Source organism: Nycticebus coucang, chromosome 14 (assembly GCF_027406575.1).
Source record: "Nycticebus coucang isolate mNycCou1 chromosome 14, mNycCou1.pri, whole genome shotgun sequence".
Lineage (NCBI taxonomy): Eukaryota > Metazoa > Chordata > Mammalia > Primates > Lorisidae > Nycticebus > Nycticebus coucang.
In genome coordinates this window covers 135,716-160,863 of record NC_069793.1, presented here as the reverse complement: position 1 = coordinate 160,863, position 25,148 = coordinate 135,716, and the positions used below count along the sequence as shown (strand labels likewise).

Here is a 25,148-nt window from a genome sequence, read left to right as displayed (position 1 = left end):
AGAGGGGCCCATTAGCACGAGGAGGCAGGAGCTCCTGGCACCAGCTGTCCCTCCACTCTGTCCCGGCTCTTCCCAGACATCTGACCTGTCCGCAGTCCTGGTGCAACTGGCCCAGCAGGTCTTTGGCCCGCTCCCGAGCGGGTCTGGCCCCTCCCCACTGCCCCTAAGAACAGGCTGCTGGAAGGGAAGGAGTAATGCTCCCCGCCTTGGGACAGAGGGTGCCTGCACAGGAGCTTATGACAGATTGCTTTCGTGGAAGATGAATGCTGCTTATTTCTGTGTGAATTAAAATTCTGTTTATCCCTACTCCATTTAGGCGGAGAGACTTGCTTTTTCTTTCTTCTTATTTTTTTTTTAAAGACAGAGTCTCACTTTGTTGCCCTCGGTAGAGTGCGGTAGTGTCACAGTTCATAGCGACCTCCAACTCTTGGGCTTAGAGGATTCTCTTGCCTCACCTTCCGGAGTAGCTGGGACTACAGGTGCCCACCACAGTACCCGGCTACGTTTTTAGAGACGAGGGTCCTGCTCTGTCTCAGGCTGGTCTCGAACTCATGAGCTCTGGCAGTTCACCACCTCCGCTACTCAGAGTGTTGGGATTACAGGCGGGAGCCACCACTCCCAGCCCAGCCCTTCATTCCTTCTGTACTCCTTTTCATCTGATAAGTCCTGTCTTTTCACTGATCTGTGTGGGCCAGGGTTCATTCTTCCAATCTCTGAGATAAAAAACCAACTGCAGGGTGGTGCCTGTGGCTCAAGGAGTAGGGTGCCAGCCCCATATACCAGGGGTGGCAGGTTCAAACCCGGCCCTGGCCAAAACTGCAAAAACAAAACAAACAAAAAAACCAACTGCAGAAAGAAATTGCATCAGCACTCAGGTCTCCCAGTCTCGGAGGCCACCGAGCACTCCTCTGACACAAATCCTGCACAGGAAGCGTCCCCCAGCCCTCAGGCCTTCCTCCCAACATCCCTAAAGTAATGTGATCCTCAGGAATGTGTCCCCGCCCCCTCAGTCCCCAGCCTATTTCCAATTTGCTAAATGCCACGGAAAGGAAACCGAGAAATCGAAACCGGGGAAAAGAGAGGGTCACGAGCAGTACTAGGTTTCAGACCACTGCAGCCTCCTCTCGGCGCTATGAACAAATCTTCCCAAAATGTCTTCACCCGAACCCACACAGGGCTCCCCCCAAACTACGAGATGTTCAAGGAAGAGCACGAGGTGGCCGTGCTGGGGACGCCCCCAAACCCTGCTCCCACGGTGATCCACATGCATGGCGAGACCGCTATGCCCGACCACGTCGTCTGGTCCCTGTTCAACACGCTCTTCATGAACTGCTTCTGCCTGGGCTTCATAGCGTTCGGCTACTCCGTGAAGGTGCGTGTGGGCACGAGGGCACCACTCAGAACAGGGCACGTGCTACCTAGAGTGGGAGGACTCAGGAGTCTCTGTGTATGTGGTGTGTGCGTCTCTCCCTGAGTGTGCCCCGGTCTGCATGTTGTGTGTTTGGTCTGTGTGTGTGGTGTGTGCGTCTCTCCCTGAGTGTGCCCCGGTCTGCATGTTGTGTGTTTGGTCTGTGTGTGTGGTGTGTGCGTCTCTCCCTGAGTGTGCCCCGGTCTGCATGTTGTGTGTTTGGTCTGTGTGTGTGGTGTGTGTATCTCTCTCCCTGAGTGTGCCCCGGTCTGTATGTTGTGTGTTTGGTCTGTGTGTGTGGTGTGTGCATCTCTTCCTGAGTGCCCTGGTTTGGATGTCGTGTGTGTGGTGTGCGTGTCTCTCCCTGAGCATGCCCCGGTCTGCATGTTGTGTGTTTGGTCCGTGTGCGTGTATCTGTGTTTGGTCTGTGTGTGTGGTGTGTGTATCTCTCTCCCTGAGTGTGCCCTGGTCTGCATGTTGTGTGTTTGGTCTGTGTGTGTGGTGTGTGCGGTGTGTGCATCTCTTCCTGAGTGCCCTGGTTTGGCTGTTGTGTGTGTGGTGTGCGTGTCTCTCCATGAGTGTGCCCTCATCTGCGTGTGGTGTGTGTGACAGTTGCCTGTGTATGTATGTGTCTGTTCGTAAGGCCTGGGGTGTCTTCACAGTGCAGAGTTGGGAAGGGTGAGGATGAGGCTGGAGGGTCTGATTTTGTCACCCACCCTCCCCTGTCCCCTGCGACCCAATGCTAGAAATCGCAGCCTCACACCCAGACTGAGCAGCCCAGGCTCTCAGAAGCATGAGGGCACGCCCAGGGCTGTGAGGCCAGGTGTTTGGGGCAGCCTGCCCTGGGCCCACAGTAGGCGCAGGGTGAGTCCTGTGCGTCCTGAAGAGTCTGAGGGTCTGTTTGTAGGGAAGGGCAGGGAGGCACCCCGGGGGGCCAGTGCGGGATTCTGGGCCTCTCACCTTCTCATCCCCCCAGTCTAGGGACAGGAAGATGGTGGGCGACCTGGCTGGGGCCAAGACCTACGCCTCCACTGCCAAGTGCCTGAACATCTGGGCCCTGGTCCTCAGCCTCCTTGGGACTATTATGGTCATCATCATCCTGGTGATCGTCATCCTGTCAAGTGGATAGAGTGGAATCACTGTCAAGTCTGCCAGTGGCTGCTCAGCACCCCATGCTCTCTGCTCCGTGCCAGCCCTGCCTGGACACTCACCCTTCATGCAGCAGTTTATACTCACACGCCTGTCCACAAAGGGCTTCAATAAAGTGCACACACTCCTGAGGGTGCTGTGACTTCACTGGAGGGCATTGCTGAGAGGTCAGCCACGTGTCAGCCCCCCCACCCCCCACTCTGCCCCACCTCTGGGCAACTCTGGGGCCAAGGGATGTCCTTGGGTTGCTGGTTTCTGGCCTCCTGCTAGAAGTAGGAGGCCTTGGGTATGAGTCTCTCCCATCCTGAGGCCTGAGTCCTGACTCAAGGGCACACTGTGTCTAGAACACCTTCAGGCCTAGGATGACCCTGCCTGACTCTGGGGACATGTCCAGCCCAGGCCTGGTATGAAGGAGCAGGGGGTGGACCTTTGTGTCCAGGGAAGTGGCTGAAGGACCCTGGGCCCCTGCAGCCTGCTAGGTGACTGAGCCCCACTCCATCCTGGTTACTACCCCTGCAGTCTACTGGGTACCCTCCCTGCTCCTCTGGCGTAGAGGCTGCTTGTGGCGGTCATGGCATGGCATTGTGTCCCACTGGGCAACAGAGGAAGAGGAGAGTTGCCCTCATCACTGTCGTGTACTCTGTGGTCCTGTCAACTACTTGGGAGGAGACCCCTCCACCTGGACCCAGATCCTCTGTCGGCCTTGGCATAGTGGTGGGCATCTGGGGTGTCCATGTGCTGACCATGCCCACATCAGCCAGGCAGCTGGGGGAGCTAATGTGGACATGGGTGTCCTCCATCCTGGACCTGAGGGCTGGATCAACCCCATCTCCTGATTACCTGCTTCAGACCCTAGAGACCCTGGAGCAATTCTCTATTTTATTTTATTTTTTTGGAGACAGTCTCACTTTTTGCCCTCCGTATGGTGCAATGAAGTCACAGTTCACAGCAACCTCAAACTCTTGGGCTTAAGCGATTCTCTTGCCTCAACCTACCAAGTAGCTGGGACTATAGGCGCCCACCACAGCACCCGGCTGTTTTTTTTTTTTTGCAATTTTTGGCCGGGGCTGGGCTTGAACCCATCACCTCCAGCATATGGGGCCAATGCCCTACTCCTTTGAGCCAAAGGTACTGCCGCGCCGGCTGTTTTTAGAGATGAGATCTCAGTCTGGCTCAGGGTCGCCTCGAACCTGTTAGCTCAGGCAATCCACCCGCCTCAGCTTCCCAGAGTGCTGGGATTACAGGCATGAGCTACTGCACCCTACCTAATTTTCATGACCAGAAACTCAGCTTTAGGGTATTCCTAGGGTTCCCTGAGCTGGGAGCAAGTCCAGTAGGTCAGCTGGGAGGGCTAAAGATTTTATTTTAGTTCAATCCACTTCCACATTGAGCACACCCTGCTTTTTTTTTTTTTTTGTAGAGAGTCTCACTTTATGGCCCTCGGGAGAGTGCTGTGGCCTCACACAGCTCACAGCAACCTCCAACTCCTGGGCTTAAGCGATTCTCTTGCCTCAGCCTCCCGAGTAGCTGGGACTACAGGCGCCCGACACAACGCCTGGCTATTTTTTGGTTGCAGTTTGGCCGGGGCCGGTTTTGAACCCGCCACCCTCGGTATATGGGGCCGGTGCCCCACCAACTGAGCCACAGGCGCCGCCCCCACCCTGTCATTTTATCACCTGTGTCTCTGAACTTAGAGGGCAGCTCACTTTCTTTTCAGACTTGCAGTCATAACTTACTGAGGAAAACTAGAAATATTTTATCCCCAAACATATTTCTTTTTTTTGTTGTTTTGCAGTTTTTGGCCGGGGTTGGGCTTGAACCCGCCACCTCCGGCATATGGGCCTGGCACCCTACTCCTTTGAGCCACAGGCACTGCCCTCCCCAAACATATTTCTTTTACATATTTTGACATGGCCCTGTTAACATAGGTAGGAAAGTAAGACCTGAGTGGAGGGCTGGGTGTGAGGGCTCTCGCCTGTAATCCCAGCACTCTGGGAGGCCGAAGTGGGTGGATTGCCTGAGCTCACATGTTCAAGACCAGCCTGAGCAAGAGCAAGACCCCTGTCTCTAAAACCAGCTGGGCGTTGTGGCGAGCACCTGTAGTTCCCAGGGAGACTGAGGTAAGAGGATCACTTGAGCCCAAGAGTTTGATGTTGCTGAGTTATGACTCCATGGCACTCTCCTGGGGGTGAAAAAGTGAGACTCTGTCTCAGAAAAAAAAAAAAAAACATGTGGGAAGGAAGTACAGAACAGACAGTATAAACACATAGGACACTGAGTAAGAAAACAGTGAAATAAGGGTGAGTACAAGTGTTAAGAATGTTAGCTCCAGACAGGCATAAGCAGAGGAAATATGAAAGGCGGTGATGTAAACCAGCAGATGCTGAGTAGGAACACACTGTAACCATACCAAGGTGAGGTATAACCATAGCCGTGTCCAGAAACGGTAGGAACAAAAGGGGCATTACACATCACAGCCTGCTCCCCTCACCCCAGGCCCAACCATAAAAGGCGGAAAACTCCCCCCACACTCCCCACAGCAGGAAGGAAAGGACATCCCCACTAGTCAAGGAAAGAAGAGAAAACATGAAGGAGGAGGGGCGAGGTGGGAGGGGAAGGGAGGCACAGAGACCCCAGGGCCACTGCCCACTGGACAGGTGCCTGCTCATGCCCCCTCTGGAGTGTACTATCATTTGGTGATGTGACACAAAAGCCCTAGGCCACAGTCTGTTGGGGACTGCTCACATGCCTGCTGTTAACCCCTTTAAGAGGAAACTTCCGCTTTAATAAACTTTGCTGCTTTAAAACTGTCTCTTGCTTTCATTCTTCAGTTGTGAGAAGACAGATGAGACTGAGTTCAACAGCCAGTGACAGTGGCCACAGAAGTCAGGCTGCAAAGCTGTTTATGGGGAAACGTACATCTATATAGTCTCACTAATGCATGCTGGTCTTTCTACCCCACCTAGGAAAAACCACCTGAGATTGTGACGCCTTTAAAGGTCAGAAACAGGCCAGGCGTGGTGCCTCACACCTGTAATCCCAGCACTCAGGGAGGCTTAGGTGGGTGGATCCTTTGAGCTCTGGGGTTCAAGCAAGAATGAGACCCCGTCTCTACTAAAAATAGAAAACCTAGCCAGGAATTGTGGCAGGCGCCTGTAGTCCCAGCTACTCGGGAGACTGAGGCAGGAGGACCACTTGAACTTAGGAGTTTGGGGTTGCTGAGAGCTATGATGCCATAGCACTCTACCCAGGGTGGCAGAGTGAGACTTTGTCTCAAAAAAAAAAAAAAAAAAAAATCCATAAATACTCACCATCTTCTCATAGGCCGGGAGCCTGTGTCTGCACAGCCAACAGAGTCCCCTTCTCCCTTCTTTATATAACCTGTTTTGCAAAACTGTCTTGCAGAACAAAAACTCATTTGGTCACTGTCTAAGCCACATTCTTTAAAAACCACTGCACCGGGTGGTGCCTGTGGCTCAGTGAGTAGGGCGCCAGCCCCATATACCCAGGGTGGCGGGTTCAAACCTGACCCTGGCCAAACTGCAACAAAAAAATAGCCAGGTGTTGTGGCGGGCACCTGTAGTCCCAGCTACTTGGAGGCTGAGGGAAGAGGATCACTTGAGCACAAGAGATAGAGGTTGCTGTGAGCTATGACACAACAGCACTCTACCAAGGGTGACAAAGTGAGACTGTTTCAAAAAACAAACAAAAAATGCACTGCACCTCACCCGGGAGCCTAGTTTTCATTTAGAAGGCTCTCATATATATGCACTGAAATAGAAGTTTTATGTTTCTTCTCCCAATCAATCTGCCTCTTGTCAGTGATTTTTTTTCAATGTATCTTTTTTTGTTTTGTTTTGTTTTTGGCTGGGGCCGGGTTTGAATTCAATTCCCTTATATGTGGCTGGCGCCCTACTCCTTGAGCCCCAGGTGGCGCCCTTTTCCAATGTATCTTTATGGGGCCTAGGACCTTAGTCCTGTGACAGACACAAAAACAGGCAGATCTCATCTGTGAGGGTTTGAAAATGGATGCCCTGAACAGCACCCCTCCCTCCTGGCCTTCCCTTCCATTTCCTGTTCACCCCACCCCACGCAGCAGGCGTGTCCATGCCTGTAACGGCTTCCCCTCCCAGTGTGTCCCTGACATGCGCTCTGGCACCAGCCTGTGGGCATAGCATCATGCCAGCGGAAGTCACCACAGGGTGACTAGTCAGCCACCCACCCCCACAGGGAGCCACCTGCCCCCAGCAGGAATGCACTATGATCTGGGGCCCATATCCTGGGGAGGAGCATTTGGGCCTTTTCCCATGAAGCTGTAGTCCCATCTTTCCCTGAAGAGGACAGTCATTGAGTGGCTGCAGGCCCGGGGGCACCATCACTCTCCACAGGGATAAGAGTCCAGGACCAGGAGTGTCTGGGCTGTGCTCAGTGCTGCTGCCCACTGGGCTAGCCTTGTCTTGCCCCACCCAGGCCAGGAGTAAATGCAGGCTGGGTACAGTCCTGTCCCTTTCCTCACTGACTGCCTCTAGGCCCCATTCCCTGCTGACAGCGGTAAGAGAATTTTCCCTCCCCAGTGCTGTTCCCAGGAGACTGCAGATGGGACCTCTCACCTCTCCTGCGCTCGGCTCTCTAGGCAGCTCCTCTCATCTCTGCCAGTCCCACCTACCCACCCAAAGCTAGTCCTGGGCACCAAAAAAGGGTACAGTTGGGATCCCCAGCGTGACACATGGTCTGCTTGCCCCTCCAGCCCTACGGCTCTCCACCCCCAGACGTCCTGCAGCCCTAGTCCCTGTCAGCACCAGCCTCCCTTCTTCATCTGGCTTACCTATGTGGGACACTGGGTGGAGTGTGGGTCTTGCAGTTTCCCACATGGGAAACCCTGGAATTGTGGAGCTGGAGGTGAGTGCCACAGGTGGTGGGTGGAGATAGGGCAAGTGATCCTGCCCTATGTAGAATGGGGGAACCCTGCAAGGCTCCTGGCTTCATGGGGGAGGGAGATAGGAACCCTGGGAGGGAGATCCCTTAAAGGATAAGGCATAAGTGGGAAGGGGCCTTTCCCCGGGAAGCTCCTTTACCCAGGAGGCTCCAGCCAGCATGGCTTGGATTCAAGAAATTGATCCTTCAGAACCCAAATGTTCAGTCCAACTGAGCTGAGAGGTCACCGGGTCTGACTGGCTTCTGCAAGTAGCCACAGTTAGAGCCCTGCCATATCCATGATCTGGACAACCTGAGAGGCGCAGGGAGGATGCCCAGGTAACTACAGGGGCCCAGTTCCCTCAGCCACTCCCCTGGACACAAAGGTCCACCCCCAGTCCTGAGCTGCACATACCCCCAGAGTCAGGCAGGGTCATTCTGGGCCTAAAGGTGTTCTGGACACAGTGTGCCCTTGGGTCAGGACTCAGGGCTCTGGATGGGAGAGATCCACACCAAGGGCCTGGTCCAGTTGCTACTTCCAGCAGGACACCAGAAATCAGCAACCCAAGGAATGCCCTGGTCCCCACAGAGTTGCCCAGAGGTGGGGCAGAGTGGGGGGTGGGGGGGCGTTGACACGTGGCTGACCTCTCAGCAATGCCCTCCAGTGAAGTCACAGCACCCTCAGGAGTGTGTGCACTTTATTGAAGCCCTTTGTGGACAGGCGTGTGAATATAAAATGCTGCATGCAGGGTGAGGGTCCAGGCAGGGCTGGCACGGAGCAGAGAGCATGGGGTGTTGGGCGGCCACTGGCAGATTTGACGGGGATTCCACTCTATCAACGTGAACGGATGACGATCACCGGGATGATGATGACCATAATAGTCCCAAGGAGGCTGAGGACCAGGGCCCAGATGTTCAGGCACTTGGCAGTGGAGGCGTAGGTCTCTCTTTTTTTTTTTCTCCCAGTTTCCAAAGGCTTTATTGGTAAATATGCTTTAGAAAAGAATAATCAACCCTATTGCTTCCAAGTCAGTGGAATGAAGATCTGTGTCCAGGGACACACCAAGCAGTATTGAAGGGGACTGCTGCTTTGTCCACCTCTTACTCATAGACCCAGTCATAAGTACAGGACTTGTAGTCAACCAATTCTTCAGGCTTAAACCACAAGCTGATTTCTTTTTCAGCGCTTTTTACTGAGTCGCTGCCATGAATGATGTTCCTGCCAAGTTGAATGCAGAAGTCCCCACGAATGGTGCCTGGCTTAGAATCCGCTGGATTGGTCTCCCCAAGCATCACTCGGCCTGTCTTCACCACATTCAGCCCCTCCCAGTCCATGACCACAACAGGGCCTGAGTTCATGTACTTCACCAGTCCAGGGAAGAATGGGTGGTCTTTCAGGTCAGCATAGTGCTGCTACAGGTGTTCTTCAGAGGCCCGAAGGAACTTCATGGCCACAAGACGGAATCCCTTCTGCTCGAAGCGCTTGATGATCTCGCCCACCGGGCCACGTTGCACGCCGTCCGGCTTGACGGCGATGAAGGTGCGCTCGAGGTTGGCCATGTTCCTTACGCCTGGCCCAGGGCTGACGCTCCCTGCGCAGCGTCCCGAGGTCCGCGGAGCCGACGCTGCAGAGGCCCAGCTCAGACCCGGCGCCGGGACGGGGGAGAGGCCGGGGGACGCCTGAGACCCGGCACAGCCCGCGCGGCACACGACAGAGAGGGGGCTGCCAAAAGAGAACACCCCACTCCCGCCTTACCGGGAGGCTGGCGGGGCCGGGCGGTGGCGGTGTCGGAGACTCTGTCTCTTAAAAAAGAAAAGAAAGTTTTGAAATTCAGGTATTGCTCCACTCCTAAGACCTCTACAGAAGGATTGGTGAATAGGAACTTTTTTTTTTTTAGAGACAGAGTCTTATTTTGTCGCCGTGATATCACAGCTCACAGCAACCTCCAGCTCTTTGGCTTAGGCAATTCTCTTGCCTCAGCCTCCCAAGTAGCTGGGACTATAGGCACCTGCCACAACGCCCGGCTAGAATAGGAACTTTTTAAAGAAGCTAGGCTGGGTGTGGTGGTTCATGCCTGTAATCCCAGCACTCTGAGAGGCCAAGGCAGGTGGATCCCTTGAGCTGACAAGTTTGAGACCAGCCTGAGCAAGAGCATGACCTGGTCTCTAAAAAATAGCCAGGTATTGTGATGGGCACCTGTAGTCCCAGCTACTTGGGATGCTTAGGCAGGAGGATTGCTTGAGCCCAGGAGTTTGATGTTGCTGTGAGGTATGATGACTGCACTCTACCCAGGAGTGACAAAGTGAGACTCTGTTTCAAAAAACAAAAAAAAAAAAAAGGAAGGGCGGCGCCTGTGGCTCAGAGGAGTAGGGCACTGGCCCCATATGCCGGAGGTGGTGGGTTCAAATCCAGCCCCAGCCAAAAACTGAAAAAAAAAAAAAAAAAAAAAAAGAAAGCAGCAGAAGCTAGTCAGCATCCCATAATTTAAACATTTTTGTTTTTAGGGCGGCGCCTTTGGCTCAGTGAGTGGGGCGCCAGCCCCATATGCCGAGGGTGGCGGGTTCAAACCCAGCCCAGGCCAAACTGCAACAACAACAACAACAAAAATAGCCGCGCATTGTGGCGGGCGCCTGTAGTCCCAGCTGCTCGGGAGGCTGAGGCAAGAGAATCGCGTAAGCCCAAGAGTTAGAGGTTGCTGTGAGCTGTGTGACGCCACGGCAAAAAAAAAAAAAAAAAAATTTTGTTTTTAATTTTTCGAGACAGAGTCTCAAGCTATCCCCCTGGGTAGAGTGCTGTAGCATCACAGCTCACAGCAACCTCAAACTCTTGGGTTTAAGCGATTCTCCTGTCTCAGCCTCCCAAGTAGCTAGGACTACAGGCACCCGCTATAACACCTGGCTATTTTTTTTTTATTGTAGTTGTTGTTTAGCAGGCCTAGGCCAGGCTTGAACTTGCCAGCCCTGGTGTATATGGCTGGCGCCCTACCAACTGAGCAACAGATGCTTCCCAGCATCCCATAATTAATCAATGCCCTGTTAGTGACTAGCTGGGGTAACACTCTGGGAGGCTGAGACAGGAGGATGGCTTGAGCTCAGGAGTTTGAGACCAGCTTGAGCAAGAGCGAGACCCAATCTCTACCCAAAATAGAAAAACTAGTTGGGCATTCGGGTGGGCACCTGTAGTACCAGCCACTTGAGAGGGTGAGGCAGGAGGATTGCTTGAGTCCAGAAGTTGGAAGTTGCTATGAGCTATGACACCACAGCGCTCTACCCAAAGTGACGAAGTGAGACTCTGTCTAAAAAAAAAAAAAATCCTAGAGATTTTCCTAAGGAAACGTTAGCTAAGAATAATGCAGAGTTAGTTTAACCGAGACCCTATTGGGGTCCTCAAACTACGGCCTGAGGGCCACATGAGGTGATGTGATTGTATTTGTTCCCGTTTTATTTTTTTTTTACTTCAAAATAAGATATGTGCAGTATGCATAGGAATTTGTTCACAGTTGTTTTTTTTTAAATTATAGTCCGGCCCTCCAACGGTCTGAGGGACAGTGAACTGGCCCCCTGTTTAAAAAGTTTGAGGACCTCTGCTAGATGAACCAATTATTGAATAGGTGAGGAAACTGAGACTTTCCAGAAGGCAGTCAGCACTTCTCAAAATGCATAAACATGAGTTAAGAAACACATAAATATTAGAAGTAGGCAGAGCAAAGCTATGAACCAGAGAATAAATACAAGGGAAAAAGTTTGTAAGGGTTTCTTCCCTGTTCTCAAGGAGAGCCACACCTCCCTCTCAGGTGTGTTCTATCTCCTTATAAACTTAAGTATGTTCTGTCTGCTTAGAAGAACTGAACTCTGTTAAGCTGGCGCAGATGCCTGACTTTCTTTCTGCTTCAGCTCTGCTGCTGCTTACTTCTCTCTTTTTGCACTGGCCAAGTCAAAGTGCTTTTGGATTCTGAGGGCCACTTGCTAGTGGCACCCAAAAAAAGCCCAAACCAGGGCTGGGATCTTCACGGACCCCTGACAGCCCTCATGAGTTCTTGGCAGCAGAGTTCTAGGGATGTTCATAAAGATGGTGTCCCCTGGGGCAATGCCTGTGGCTCAAAGGGGTAGGGCGCTGGTCCCATATGCTGGAGGTGGCGGGTTCAAACCCAGCCCTGGCCAAAAACCACACACACTGGGCGGTGCCTGTGGCTCAGTGAGTGGGGCACCAGCACCATATGCCAAGGGTGGTGGGTTCGGGCCCAGCCCCAGCCAAACTGCAAAAAAAAAAACCACACACACACACAAAAATGATGGTGTCCCCACAGGGGGAGTGGAAGAGATATGCTATTAGAACCCACGAACTGGGCCTTTCAGATGCCAGCTAGTCTGCAGACCCATCCCAGAGTCTCCATGGTGGGGGGGTATACTGCCTTAGGAAGCTGTGGGTTGCATTACCCCCTTCAGTACTTCTCATTGAGCAGGTGGCCACTCACATAGGTAAGGGGACCTGAGGAAAGGGGAATGAATCCAAGAAGTCAGGCAACGGAGTACACTGAGCCAGATTAGGACCCTGACACACAAAGCACCATCCTGGCCAGTGGGGCATGGTGGGCATTTGAGGACCAAGGATTCAGTGGATCTGGTCGACAGACCCTCCCTGAGACATTTCTCAACCCCTGAGTGTGTTTTTGGCTTAGAGAGAAAAGGTGGTGGGTGAGAGCCAAGCAGTAGGGAGGGACAAGTGGATTACTCTGGAATTGCCCAACTGTCCACCTCCAGCCAGGAGAGTCAAAACAAACAATGCATCATCCTGGGAAGGAGAGCAGAAAAAATTGCCACCCTCAGAGCCCAGGAGATGTGGGGTGCTGGTCCCTGAGCATCCTTCCCTCCCTCCCACCAGCAGGACAGGTGGACCCTGGTGGGTGACAGTGACTGCTGCAGATGCACCAGTGGGAGCCCAGATGCAGCTAAGGACCTGGAGTCTGGGGGTGTGGGCATCAGTCTGGTACATGCAGCGTTTTCTGTGCCTACAATGGTGCACACTCACACCCACCCTCAGGAAGGGAGGCTCAGCACAGTAGCTGGGCGTGTGGAAGTGCTGCTCTGCTCTCCGCTGCTGGTCTTTATTGATGTCACTCATGCTCATATCCTGCTTCCAGTGCCTAATTAACACAGGTGCAAAGGCCTGGTCTTCTTGCCCTGCCCCCATTGTGTCCAAAGGGCTATCCCTGGTCCAGGGCACCTAAGTGTCAGCATGGGTCTTTGTGGGCCAACTGCAGCCCAACTTCTCCTGCTTCCTCTCTTCCCTTCCACAGGGCTTCATTTCAAGAGCTTTCTTTTTTTTTTTTTTTTTGTTGCAGTTTTTGGCTGGGGCTGGGTTTGAACCTACCACCTCCAGCATATGGGGCCAGTGCCCTACCCCTTTGAGCCACAGGTGCCACCCTTTTTTTTTTTTTTTTTTTGTTGAGACAGAGTCTCACTGTACCGCCCTTGGGTAGACTGCCATGGCGTCACACGGCTCACAGCAACCTCTAACTCTCGGGCTTATGCGATTCTCTTGCCTCAGCCTCCCGAGCAGCTGGGACTACAGGCACCCGCCACAACGCCCGGCTATTTTTTTTTTTGTTGTTGCAGTTTGGCCGGGGCTGGGTTTGAACCCGCCACCCTCAGCATATGGGGCCGGCGCCCTACTCACTGAGCCACAGGCACCGCCCCATTTCAAGAGCTTTCTAATAAAGTCCTGCACACAAATGTATTCAGAGTCTACTTTCTGGGGACCGTGGATCGGAGCAACCTCACAGGCCTTATGGGTTATTCCAGTGCCTGCGTTCCCCTTGGAGTGCAGTGGGAGCCCTCATAGCACTGTGGGCTGAGGTGGAACACATGTCTCTGTTTGCCCAGAGTCACTGTGCCCTTGGTACTGAGCAGCAAGGAGGTAAGGACCCACCTAGGAGACCAGCAGGGAAGGGAGGCTTGGACTCAGAGGCTCCACATGGCCTGGAAGGTGGGGCCAAGAGGACTTGGTGTGGGCCATAGAGGGACGGGGGAGGCAAGACTCAGGTCTGAGTTGGCCATGCAGAGTAGTCCCTGCCTGCTCTGGGCAGAGGCCCCTTGTTGAAGAGGCCAGGGTGGCCCCCTGCACAGCACATGCTGGGGCCCTGAATCTAGAGTTGAGGAGGGAAGACCGGGCTGAAGACACAAGTGAGTTGTTGGCACAGGATGCATCTCTAGTCCAATATTGGGTCCTCCAGAAGGACCTGTGAGCCCTAAACAGGACCATCCCACTTACCAGCATTTTGGGAACAGGGAGGGCAGCTGTGAGCAGCTAAGGAGCTGCCAGCTGGGAGAAGAGCAGGGAGGGAGCCCCAGCAGACTCCCCTACCATGTACCTTAGTGGGGTGGCTTCCGACTATCTTGGGGGGTTCACTTACCCATCCCCTAACATGCCTCTCCCTTCTGCCCCTGCTGTTCCCTCCTCTGCTGTTGGCCTGGCAGACTGTCTTTCCTTCTCCACCTGCTGTGGTCTCTCTCCCACTAGCCACCAGAGGGCACATATGTATTCCCAAGGTCCCCCACCCCCACCCTGGCACTGGCGACCAGAAAGTGATGTGGGCAGAGCCTGAGTTCTGAGCTCCAGGGAGCTCAGGTCATGAGGTGGGGTCCTGGCCCAGGCGGGGGCTCCCTCCCCTGACACTGAGGCAGCTCCTGCCACCCACAGTACGGAGATGGCCTAGCCCTAGAGGAAGGGGCAGCCGTGGGCCAGTAGGCTGCCCGTCAAAGTGGGAGTGAAGGCTGTGGGGTATATAGGTTGAGGTCTCTGCCACTGCCCCCCAACAACCTTCCATGGTTGGGGGGTGCTTCTCCAGGGGGACATCTGGGGCAGAGGGGTCTCTGGAAGGAGTCTGTGGCTACTGCTTGGTCAGAAGCAGCTTGGCTGGAGCGGGCGGGGCCCTGGCCACAGGCTGTAATTTGTGCTATTTTTAGCAGCACCCTGTGGGAGGGCCTGGGGCTATAAGGGGCAGCTGGTGCCCACCCTCGAAGAGTGGAGCAAGAAGAGACGGCGCTGGTACCCATGGACACGTCGTTCCCCCGCGAGGACCCCGGGCCCCTGGCACCCTGCAAGGCTGATGGTGCCACCCCCACAGCTGTGACGCTGGGGGCGCCAGGACCCCCTCCTCGAGACCACTTAGTGTGGTCGGTGGTCAGCAGCCTCTACCTGAACATGTGCTGCCTGGGCTTGCTGGCGCTGGCCTACTCCGTCAAGGTGGGTGGCAGGCGCTCTGCAGGGCGTGTCAAGGTGGGGGCCCCCAGGGCTGTTCATTGAGACAGGAGAGGGAGGGGTCCGCTCCACCCAAACCCCCAGCAGAGGATGTGTGGTTACACATAGGGCCCCTTTTCCTCAAGCAGAGGCTTTCACAGGCTGTGGAGGTTGGAGGGAGCTCACTCTGGCTTCAGCGAGTGGAATAGCTACGGGGGCCCACACACCCCAGAGCACTCTTCACCTACAGAGGGCCTGGTAGGCGGATGCTAGCCTGGAGTGGTCACTGAGTCCATGGCTGGGGGCTCAGGGCAGGGTCAGGCCACATCCCTCCAGCCAGATTGTGGGTCCAGCAGGGACCCTCCAGGTACCTGGATGGGGAGGCAGGGCCCCCAGGCCTGAGGACACGCAGAGATCTTACCCTTCTCCCCACCCCATCCTCCTCAGGCCCGAGATCAGAAGATGGTGGGGAACTTGGAGGCAGCCCGGCGTTTTGGTTCCAAAGCCAAGTGCTACAACATTCTGGCTGCAATGTGGACATTGGTGCCGCCACTGCTGCTCCTGGGGCTGGTGGTGACTGGTGCCCTGCACCTGGCCCGGCTGGCCAAGGACTCTGCATCCTTCTTCAGCACCAAGTTTGATGATGGGGACTATGACTGACCCTGTCAGGCCCGACCGCAGGACACTGACCCAGGGTGCTACCCCAAGGCTCGGTGCTGGCCTTCCAGAGCCTGACCCCACCCAGACCCCAGGGTCCTCCAGCCGCAAGAGGAGCACCTAATGCTAACTCATTCAGACCCAGGGACCCGACACTAACCTAGAGGCCCCCAGACCCTAATTCTGCCCCCAGGCCCTAACACCTAACCCTCCCTGCTCACTCACCAGGGTTATACCTAGACTCACAATTAAAGTGCCTCATTGGAGAAAGTGCCTCCAGGGCCTCCTTCTGGGGTGGGCTGGGGGAGAGAGCTATCCTAGGCACTACCAAAGCCAAGTTTCCTACTGCAGCCCAGTAGCCCTGTTCTGTCTGATGGGTTGTGACCAACTGTCCCCTCAGCTTAGCCACTGGGTAGCTTGTGGCTTCTGGGGTGGAGAGACCAGAGTATTTTAGAATAAAGGTGGGGATCCAGGCTTTGATATTGCCACTCTGTGGTTTAGTGGCCTGTGCTCCAGAACACGTGTGGGTGTGTCTCAATTCCACACCCATGCTGTGCCATCTACGTGCAGCATGTCTGTGCACGCAGGGCCTAGTGAGTATTGCAGTCTGAGCGCGAGTCCATAACTGTGTGTGCTCCTGGTGGGGGTGTGGCGTGGGCTGCCCTCCTTCCAGGCTGCTCTGGCCCTAGGTGTCCCCTTAATTCTGAGAGATCTCACTCTGCACCATGGTTCCCTCCCTCCTGGGTCAGTGAGGGTGGCTGAGAAAGCAGGGGGGAGGACTGTCTCCTGGGTGGTACTCACACACATCATCCACATGCACACATACACCCTACACACAGGCGCAAGATCACAGCCTCCCTCCCTCCTTGCTCCCACCAACTGTGCACAGAGAGGCAGACAGGGAAAAAATAGGGGGTTGGGCAATACTTTTTTTTTTTTTTTGCAGTTTTTGGCTGGGGCTGGGTTTGAACCCACCACCTCCAGCATATGGGGCCGGCGCCCTACACCTTGAGCCACAGGCACCACCCTGGGCAATACTTTTGAGCTTTCTGGTGCTTGGTGCATGCCCTCATATTACTATATTTCACCTCACTTGTGCACCCCACACGCACCCACTGGAACCAACAGAGCTTGGCAAATGGAGGTTGTCCCCCACACATACACACCCTGTGTGGCGAGGGTGAGGCCCTGGGACTTTGCTATGGCTGGCCAATGACAGGGTGGGCTAATTACAGGGGCCTTAACTGTAAGGAAGCTCAGGTTTTGAGCAGACTCTGCCCAGGATCCCTTCCCTCCACATGGAGCCTCTCCATCTGTGGCACCCCTGTAGTCAGCCACTGGCCCATCTATCTTCACGGAGCCCCACACTGAGGACAGTGTCTGCAGGTTGAGCAGACTCTGCAGGTGTGTGTACTGGGACAGACAGGGCTAATCCCAGGATAGGGCAGTGTACCAGCCTGCGCTTGGACTGGGATGGAGATGGTGTGCCCACCCTGAACTCCAGGTTTGATCCAAGAAGAGCCTAAGTTATGCCAGATGTAGAGGCTGGGAACAGGGTAGCTCATATGTGGCTGGACACATGTCCCCAGGATAAGATGGATGGTCTGTCCACTCAGTGAGGGGCAGGGATCTGGCCCACAGCAGGTGCTGAGTTTCAGTTGTGCCTCCTGCGGGGAAGTATCATTAGCAGCCTTCCTACCCCAGGCTGAGTATCCTGGGCAGGTTGGCAGACCCTGGCCAGCTATCCCAGAACATGGGCACTGACTGGCCCTTCACCACTCCTCAGAGGGTCACCCCACTGTGCGCAGAGTTGACCACACATGCACACATGCAGGCCGCATCTGCCCTATGTGTGTAGGGCCTCCTGCCTCCATGCCCTGATGCCTGTACTCACTCACGTCATCCTGGTGAGAACTGCAAGGGTGAGTATCTGCCCTGCTAGCAGCATGTGCCCCTTGGCTCCTTGCTGCCCAGGGACAGACTTGGATGGGCACAGCTCTGCAGGTGAGACCTCAGTGAGGCCCACAAACGCCAGGGATCTATTCCTCAGGACCACACACCCTCCACTGTGGCTGTGAGCCTGGGCAAGCACGCACCTGGTTACAGTGGCTGTAAGACATGTGTCCACAGGCTTCTACCAGCTGCACCCCACCCAGTTCCCGTCAGGGCAACCATGAGGATGACTCTCAGGGCAACTCTGCTGTGGGGCACACACATACTTGCATCCCACATGCTGCTCCTGAGTGCAGAGCCTAGGAGACAAGACACCTGAAGACATCTCCATACACACGTCTTTCCCTCGCTCCCTCACAAGTTGCCACAGACCTATGGCCACATGAGGCTTTCTGCTGGTGGCTGCTTCTTGAAGAACATGGACAAAGTCTCCACCAAGAGCAAGGAATAGGGTTATCCTACAAGAGAGGTGGGAGGTGCAGGCATGAGATCTCCTGCTCAGCTTGAGCTCTGGGCTGCTGCACCTCTGGCTCCCAAGCGAGAAGGAAAGCAGGACTCATCACACAGTTCTAGCTTTCAAAAGGAAGGAAGCTCCTTGGAGGAGTGTCTTCCTGCTTTAATTCCTTAAGCTGATGTGGCGCCTGGGGCTCGGTTTTTTCAGGATTTCTCAGTAGATGCCCTCTACTGTCCTTTTTGGGAAATCACCAATGACCCACCCCAGAGACTGAGGCCCAGTAGTTGGGCAGAGCTTCTCCCCACAGCCAGGGTTTTGCCCTCTACCCAGGGCAAAGGAGCCTAGGGCCATGGTCTTTAACCCATGCACATTTGGTTTTGGCCCCTCTAGCTGGTCAGTGGAAAGATTTGGGGTCTTGCTCTCACATGCATCTGTCCTATAGCCTGATGATGGACACCTCCCCATCTTCCCACAGGCTATGTGGCTGAGGAAGGGCTTCCCTCCACTCTGTCTGTGCCAGAGGCCGTGGAGCCCAGCTTTTGGATTAAGCCACCGTGTGAGCACGGCCACGCCATGCCTGCTCCTCAGTGGCACCATGTGGACAGTTTCTTTTTGGCAAAGCTGCAACTGAGAGGCCTGGGTCATTCTGCAGGTGACCAAGGCCGCTTCCTTCAGGCCCTTCACACTGCCATCCCCACTGCTTTCTCAGTCAAGCTGCTGGCTGCTTCTGGGAATATGGCTCCCAGAAGAGTGAGGTAGAAGAGGCCAGAGGTGAAGTGTGGGCTAATTAAGGACTCAGGAAGGCATCCTGGGGAGGCCATGTGATGGAGCATTGAGAGGCGGTGGGCACCAGTTGGCGCACAAGGTAGACCCATGGCACCTTCCCCTGGGGATGCTGCAGTAGGGCTCAGGCTGGAGGCAGATGGCCTTCAACTTTAGGCCAAGCAACCTGGACTTTCATGTGAACCAGGCAGCAGGTGGGTTGGGGTTGCAGGTCAGAAGGTGTCAAAGAAGGGTGAGAGTGGAAAGAGTGGCTAGAGAGAGGCCCTGAGGAGAGACAATTCTGGACCCAGCAGCCCTGGTTGTTCAGTGGGCAGGGCTGAGGGTGAAGCATTCCTCAGGGCTGGAGGAACCAAGGGTGAACCTGAGGGGTAGTTTGAGTTCTGCAGCAGGTGTCTCACATCCCCAAACCCACTGCAGGAAACTCTTGCAGCTGGAACTTCCAGGCAGCTATGGAGCTGATTTTTGTATCCGGCCAGCAGAACAGGGAAAGGAGACTTTGTTTCCTGTAAGAAGTGGGTGGCCTGAGGGTAGGGCATACACAGTGGGGCACCATGAGGTCATATATTCCCCAGGCTCTGGGGGGCTGAGGGAGGGGTATCTGAGGATGGTCCCTACCTGGCAGCAGGGGAAGCAGAGCCTGTGATGGCCAAAGCTCGGCCTCCAGTGGTGGGGCCCAGGGTCCCTCCTGGGCCGTAACTTCTACTGTCACACAGTCCTCAGAGAAGGAGAAGTTGAGCTTGTTCCCCTGATAGGAGATGCCAGAGACACACACTCTGGAGACCCCTGCCAGGCACATGGGGTCAAAAGTCACACCTGCTCTGGTGAGCCTGCGGGAAGAGAGCTGTGTGAGGGGAAGGTGTGGGAGGAGGCCACTCTCTGCCAGCTGCTGTGATTACCTGAACCCTGTGCACCCAAAGAGTACGGCCTGCAGGAAGCCTCCCATGCCTGTCAGGAAGTTCACAGCGCCTGACCCATCGGCATTCTCTGTCCACACCTGCAGGGTCAGGGGTGGTGGTGGATGGAGGCCAGGATATCAGGACATTCCCTCCTCTCTCTGAATCTGGCCCCACTCCCACCACAGGGGCCAAGTGGGGGCCAGGCTAACCTTGAAGGGCTCTGCCATGTTGGTGAAACTCCTGTCCAGAAGGGCCCGAGCCCGCACTGGGTCCTTCAGCTCCATCCAGCCCACCGCAAACATGCTCTAGTGGTAGAGGTTGGAGGACATGCTGAGGTGAGGTCCACTGCATGGGGAGGGAAGACTGCAGCCCAAGGGAGAGGCATCCCTTTCCCAGCTGCTCACCCAGGTCATAGCAGGGCCCTGGGGGGATGTCACAGCCTCATAAACTTCCAAGTTTTTCCTGCGCACGTCGGGACTCAGAGGGAAGGGAACTGGGTACCCCAGGAGCACAACATCTGCCTGCTTCACTTGCTCTCCTGGGGAAGGTGCTGCTGATGGGGGTGGGGTGGGGTGGGGCACCTGGGTGGATGGAGGATCTAGGGGAAAGGAGAGGAATCTTCCAGGGAGCTCAGAGTCTACTCACCAGGCTTGTACCCATCAAACTCAGGGTGGAAGTTCTGCTCCCAGTCAAAGGGCACCTTGATCTTGTCTGCCACCTCCAGCCACTGGTTGGGGACGGGCAGCCCTAGGTCCTGAGCCAGATCAGCAGCAAAATGCAGGCTAGAGGTGGAGGGAGGGGACACTGCAGCCCCAGCCCTTGAAGCTGGCTCCTGGTGGAAAAGGCAGGATGGGGCCCCAGCCTGGGGGTGGGTCTCAGGACCGACCTGTTCTGGGCCAGGACATTGGTGTACACGGAGTTGTTGACCTCTTTGTGGTACTCATCTGGAGGCATGACTCCTGGGCACACAAGTCCAAGACTGTTCTTAGTGCAGAGTCTCAGGGACCTGCCCTCTATGCCAGTGGTCAGTATGGGGTAGCACAGCCAGGTGCCCAAGATTGCCTGCTGGGTCTGGGAGCACTCCCCACCAGGTGCGCACCCCTCAGGTGGTATTTCTCCTCTTTGGGGTTCCATTCCACACGGCTACACCAAAACTCGGCTACAGCACTAACCACATCCCAGCCACCAGCCTCTCGGAAGAGCCGCAGGTCCTGGAACAGAGGCCAAGGCACTGGTCATACCACCCAGTGCCTACCTTCTGGGCAACCAGAAAGTACAGTCTGGCTATGAGCTATCCATCCTCAGCCAGCTTCCTAGGGCTAGCCCCATAAGGACTTCAGGGAGGGGAGGGGCATGCCTCACCTGGGTGGCATGGTAGTACAGTTCAAAGGCCAGCACAACTGCCCCATTGATGTGGATCTCCTGGACCCCATAAATGTCCTCAGGGCAGACCTCCAGGCCTGAGCCTGCACTCTCCCAGGCAAACTTGGCTCCCTGGGATAGGGGGAGGATGGAGTAGATTTGCCCCAGAGCAGGGGTAGCCCACCAACTTCACCATGCCTTTAGCCTTCACCCCAAGGGGCCAGAGGAGTGGAAGCATGGTGCCCTGAGGGGTATGCTGCCCTGGATGTCTGTCCCCAGCTTGGGCCAGAGCAGCGAGGGATCTCGGGGGTGGGGCTAAAGAACCCTGCTGCTATCCCCACCTCCTCTTTCAGGTTGGGATGACACATGTCAATGGGCTGGTCTGCTGAGGCCCTATAAGCCTTGAGGTGGAGAACCCAGGATGTGTCCTTCTCCCAGACAGAGCCCTGGTAGGCAGGTGCCCAGGCCCCTTACCTCATAGCCCAGGTACTGGGCATTCCCCAGGGCCCCGCCGAGCGTCCGGACTCGGTACTCCAAGATGGCCCTGGCGGCCTCTGGGTGGAGTATCAGGATGAGTGGGAACATCCAGAGGTCCTATGAGCACAGCCCCTCATTCTGAAGCAGAGTGAGTGCTGACCCCATTCCCCTCCTCCAACCACGTCCAGCCCAGCACCCCTGGCTGAGACCCCTGTCCTGCCTCAGGCAGGCCCTCTGCATCCTTCCAGGTTCTTCCTCTGCTGTCCACCCAGATGTCCAGCTCCAGCTATCTGATACCTCCCTGGTAGGAGCTCAGGCCAGCTTCTGGGCATGGACAGCGAAGGTAGGAGACCAACTTTGAGTGATTAACTGAGCCTCAGCCTCAGACAGCAGATGATGAGGGAGCAGCCTTGAGCAGTCACTCTTGACATCCCCATGACCACTGGCCACCATGTCCATCTATCCCATGCCCTCAGCTTCTACTGTCTCCTCCTCAGCCTCCTCCCCTAGCTTCTCCTCCATCTCCTCCCCTGGCTCCACTGGGCAGTCCCACAAGTATTTCCAGAAAGTGTCACACTTCTGATTAATGCCTCCACGGCTTCCTTGATACTCACGTAAACTCCAAGTGCCACACTGTGGTCTCTACAATGCCCTGGTGACCTGGCCTTGTTGCTCTTCCTGCCCACCAGGTGCCTTGAGCCCCTTCAGTTCAAGGGCCTTTGCACCTCTGGTTGGTCCCCTCACCCTCTACTAACCTCCTACACATCCTTCTGTTGAGATGCCCCCTAATCTAGGAAGCCTTCCCTTCTGCCACAGCCCCTATGCATCCCCAAGTGCACCCCCAATTCCAGGGAGGGCAGAGGCAGTGGCTCTCCATGTCCACGTGCCACCTGCCGTGTGACTAGCACTGGGTGTATGATGCTCACCTGGTCCCAGAAGACATGGCCCCAGTAGCATTCTTCACGGCTTCCATTGGAGAGGCCACCAGGGCTGAGGCCGTGGCAGATATATCCTGGGGCCCCAGGCTGGGGCAGGGCACTGAGCAGGTAGTAGAGGGAGCCACGTAGGGCCTGGCGCAGGGACAGGGGCCCCTCCACATCCAGGCCACAGCCTGCCCAGAGCTGGGTCCAGGCCTCTGTGTGGGTCCTGTACAGGGCACCCCTGGCCTGCAGCTGCAGCGCCTCAGTGAGGCAGGCCTGTGCCTCAGCCTGGCTGCTGCCCACCACTGTCAGGAAGTCCCAGGTCCCATCTTTCCCACCTTCCTCAAGGGTCAGAGCTGGGGGCGCTGGTGTCCACAGCATGTGTACCTCCTGCTTCGGCCCCCCAGGCTGCTCAGGGGTGAGCGTATGGCCATACAGGTACCTGTAAGAGTGTGGCCTTGCTTCAGGGATGGGTTCCCCATGTGGGCTCCCAGCCAGGACTCCAGCTCCCTCCTCACCGGGCTCCTTGGAAGTCAGGACCCAGATGCAGGTCCAGGTCTGGGCTTTTTGGGGAGAAGGGTGACTGCAGAAGCACCGTGATAGGCTCACTCCCTTCGCACAGGCGGGTGATGGACACACTGAAGGCCAGGACATGGGGCAGAGTGCGATGGGCATAGATGCACTGGGAGGCTCGAAAGCTGGGGCCCTCTAGGGTGTGCAAAAAGGAGCCTGGGAAGGGTACGGGGAAAGGCAGGTTCATCCATGGAAGGTTGCAAAGCTGCCAGCCTCCCAAAGCTGCAGGCCCCTGGTCGGCATCAAGTGCCCCTGACTTCTGGCCACCTCTCCCCACAATGAAGTGGATCCTCTTCTGAGCCTCAGTCCCTCCATCTGAGAGGCTGCAGCTGCACAGGGCAGCCCCAGATGGAAGGGAGGAGGAACCTTGCCCGGCAGCCTTTTGTGAGACTCCTGTGTAAGGTTGGGAGGTGCCAGGTGGGCTTTGCTAGTATGGTTCCCCACTCACCTGGAACAATGGCTTGGGGGTCAGGTGGTCCTACCTGTGCTGGTGTCCAGGGCAAAGGTCTCTGTCAGCTGTTCTCCCATCCCTGCAGGGACCTCCAGCTGGACATTGAGGGGGCTGGGTAAAACTGCTCGGTGTGTGTCCCCTCCTGCCCCATTGTACACACCGCTTACATGCAGTGTATCATGATATACTCGTGTGCCCAGGTATGTGTTGGTCACAGTGGCCAGGAGCCGGGGGTCACTGGGCAGAGAATGGGCAGTGAATATGGTGGGGTCCTCATTGGCATCCTCCATGGAAGGGCCCCTGAGCTGCAGGAGAAAGGGTTGGGGCTCTTGTGAAGGCCTGGGCCTCCCTCTTCAGGCTTCTGCAGCTTCCAGAACACCCCCCACCAGATGGTGGATGAGTGTGGGACTGGCGGGCAGCCTGATTCTCTAGAACCCCCATCAACGAGTCACTTTAAACTCCCAGAAGGGCTGAATCCCCTGGAAGTGATCTCTAGGGACCTAGCTGAGTCCTCAGAGCAGTCCCCCAACCCCCACCTGGAAACCCCAATCCTAACCCTTGGCAGGACTCCGAGAGGGACGCATTTCCCTGCACCTCCCAGGGCAGGATTTGGTCTGCTGGCAGATGTGGCCAGCGTCCAGTAAGCAGGCCTCAGGCCCTTCTCCAGGCAGAGAGCAGGACGGGGCTGATCTGGCCGGGACTGGGGAGGGCAGGTGGGCGGTCTCTGGGACTCACTGCACCCCTGTTTGTCCACTAGACATACCTCTTGGGCACCTGCGTCCCTCAGCTCCACCCAGAGGCCTAGATCTGCAGGGGCCGAGGAGGGAGCAGCGGCCTGGTTCTCGGTCGTTGCGTCACCAGAGAGGCTCCCTGGCCCCGCCCCTGGGAGGCCCTCAGGGGCGGGGCAAGTGGGCTGGACGTTGCTTAGGCCGGAGGCGGAGGCACAGCCCCTGTTGCAGCCCTGACTCCCGTCATGCCCTCGACGGCTGAGGCTGTGTGCATGGTGTTCTCTGCCAGTACCAGACATGCCGGGACCTGAGTTGAGAAGCGTGACTTTTGACCCAAAGCTGTCTCCAATGGTGGAGTTGTGAGAGGCCTGCGAGGCCTTGGGCTGTTCCCTCTCTGATTCCTCCCTCTCCCCTGTGCCTCACCTTCAGGAGCATCGTAGCCACTTCTCCTGGAGAGCACTCTTTAGCTTCCAACTCAGTTTTCCCATCCCCGCCTGCTCTGCTCTGGGTCCGCCCTCCCTGTGTCTCAGTTCCCTGGCCTGTGCTCTCACTCTGACCCAGCTGGAGACACTAGGATTCAGTGCTCCTTGTGCCCCCAAACCTGCTCTCCCCTGGCTCCTCCATCAAAGGTGAGCTCCCCTGCTGCCCTGGCTTACCTCAGCCCCTCTGTCCCATAACCCACGCCCACCCACAGACAAGTCCTGTCTCTTCCAGAGCCCATGCCCCATGCACCAGCACTGCTTAGACCCCTAACCCTAACCACAAACCCTGCCCCACCCCTGCTTGGGTTCCAGACCCCATCTCCCACACTGCACCACTCCCTGCAGCTCCCAGCTTCCTCCTGCTCTCAGAGAGTTCTGAGCATGCTCCCTTCCTGCTGTTGTGCTTCCTCAGGACCCTTGTATCTCGGAGCTCCTTCGCTTCTCTTGTTTGCACATGGCAAGTCCCCTCACATGCAGAGGGAGACTCTACCTCCACTCTGCAGCCCTCCATGGTACTGTTTGGCTCTTACCTGCACAGACATTTTTATTGCATTATTGATAGGGCTGAATGTAGGGACCCACCCAACCCATTCTTTCTGTCGGCCCAGGAAAGAACGTCTAAAAGAACTTCTGTCGGCCCAGGAAGGAATGAGTGTGCCAATCCCTACCCCTCCCACCAACTCTTATATTCCCACCCCGCC

The 25,148-nt window shown here is 55.9% G+C and overlaps 3 protein-coding genes and 1 pseudogene across 11 annotated transcripts; 2 read left to right on the top strand and 2 right to left on the bottom strand.

Annotated features, from left to right (window-relative positions):
• Positions 1 to 1,051: 1,051 nt before the first annotated feature.
• LOC128565838 (interferon-induced transmembrane protein 3-like) lies at positions 1,052 to 2,688 on the top strand. Its single transcript, XM_053562566.1, has 2 exons — positions 1,052 to 1,372; positions 2,385 to 2,688. The coding sequence occupies exons 1-2, from the start codon at positions 1,133 to 1,135 to the stop codon at positions 2,535 to 2,537; spliced, it is 393 nt and encodes a 130-aa protein (XP_053418541.1). The 5' UTR covers positions 1,052 to 1,132; the 3' UTR covers positions 2,538 to 2,688.
• A 5,731-nt stretch (positions 2,689 to 8,419) lies between these two features.
• Positions 8,420 to 9,257, bottom strand: LOC128564992 (nucleoside diphosphate kinase B-like; annotated as a pseudogene). Its single transcript, XR_008374191.1, has 2 exons — positions 9,228 to 9,257; positions 8,420 to 9,035 (listed from the first exon to the last, which is right to left on the bottom strand). The product of XR_008374191.1 is annotated as a nucleoside diphosphate kinase B-like (transcript).
• A 5,254-nt stretch (positions 9,258 to 14,511) lies between these two features.
• IFITM5 (interferon induced transmembrane protein 5) lies at positions 14,512 to 15,616 on the top strand. The gene is made up of 2 exons (XM_053562342.1): positions 14,512 to 14,717; positions 15,159 to 15,616. Exons 1-2 carry the CDS (start codon positions 14,526 to 14,528, stop codon positions 15,369 to 15,371), a joined length of 405 nt encoding a protein of 134 aa, XP_053418317.1. The 5' UTR covers positions 14,512 to 14,525; the 3' UTR covers positions 15,372 to 15,616.
• A 2,275-nt stretch (positions 15,617 to 17,891) lies between these two features.
• PGGHG (protein-glucosylgalactosylhydroxylysine glucosidase) lies at positions 17,892 to 23,921 on the bottom strand. 8 transcript variants are annotated; one of them, XR_008374270.1, is made up of 14 exons: positions 23,794 to 23,919; positions 23,269 to 23,542; positions 22,732 to 22,942; positions 22,220 to 22,655; positions 21,291 to 21,410; positions 20,817 to 20,948; positions 20,554 to 20,665; positions 20,341 to 20,413; positions 20,100 to 20,236; positions 19,859 to 19,992; positions 19,664 to 19,759; positions 19,455 to 19,552; positions 19,174 to 19,341; positions 17,892 to 19,061 (listed from the first exon to the last, which is right to left on the bottom strand). XR_008374270.1 is itself a non-coding variant. In XM_053562011.1 (14 exons), exons 2-14 carry the CDS (start codon positions 23,525 to 23,527, stop codon positions 19,006 to 19,008), a joined length of 2,076 nt encoding a protein of 691 aa, XP_053417986.1. In that variant the 5' UTR covers positions 23,528 to 23,542; positions 23,794 to 23,918; the 3' UTR covers positions 17,892 to 19,005. The 8 variants fall into 8 exon arrangements, 5 of the variants coding, with proteins under 5 accessions (XP_053417986.1, XP_053417988.1, XP_053417987.1 ...); XR_008374271.1 differs by having other exon boundaries at positions 19,174 to 19,303; XM_053562011.1 differs by having other exon boundaries at positions 19,174 to 19,385; positions 23,794 to 23,918.
• Positions 23,922 to 25,148: the final 1,227 nt, after the last annotated feature.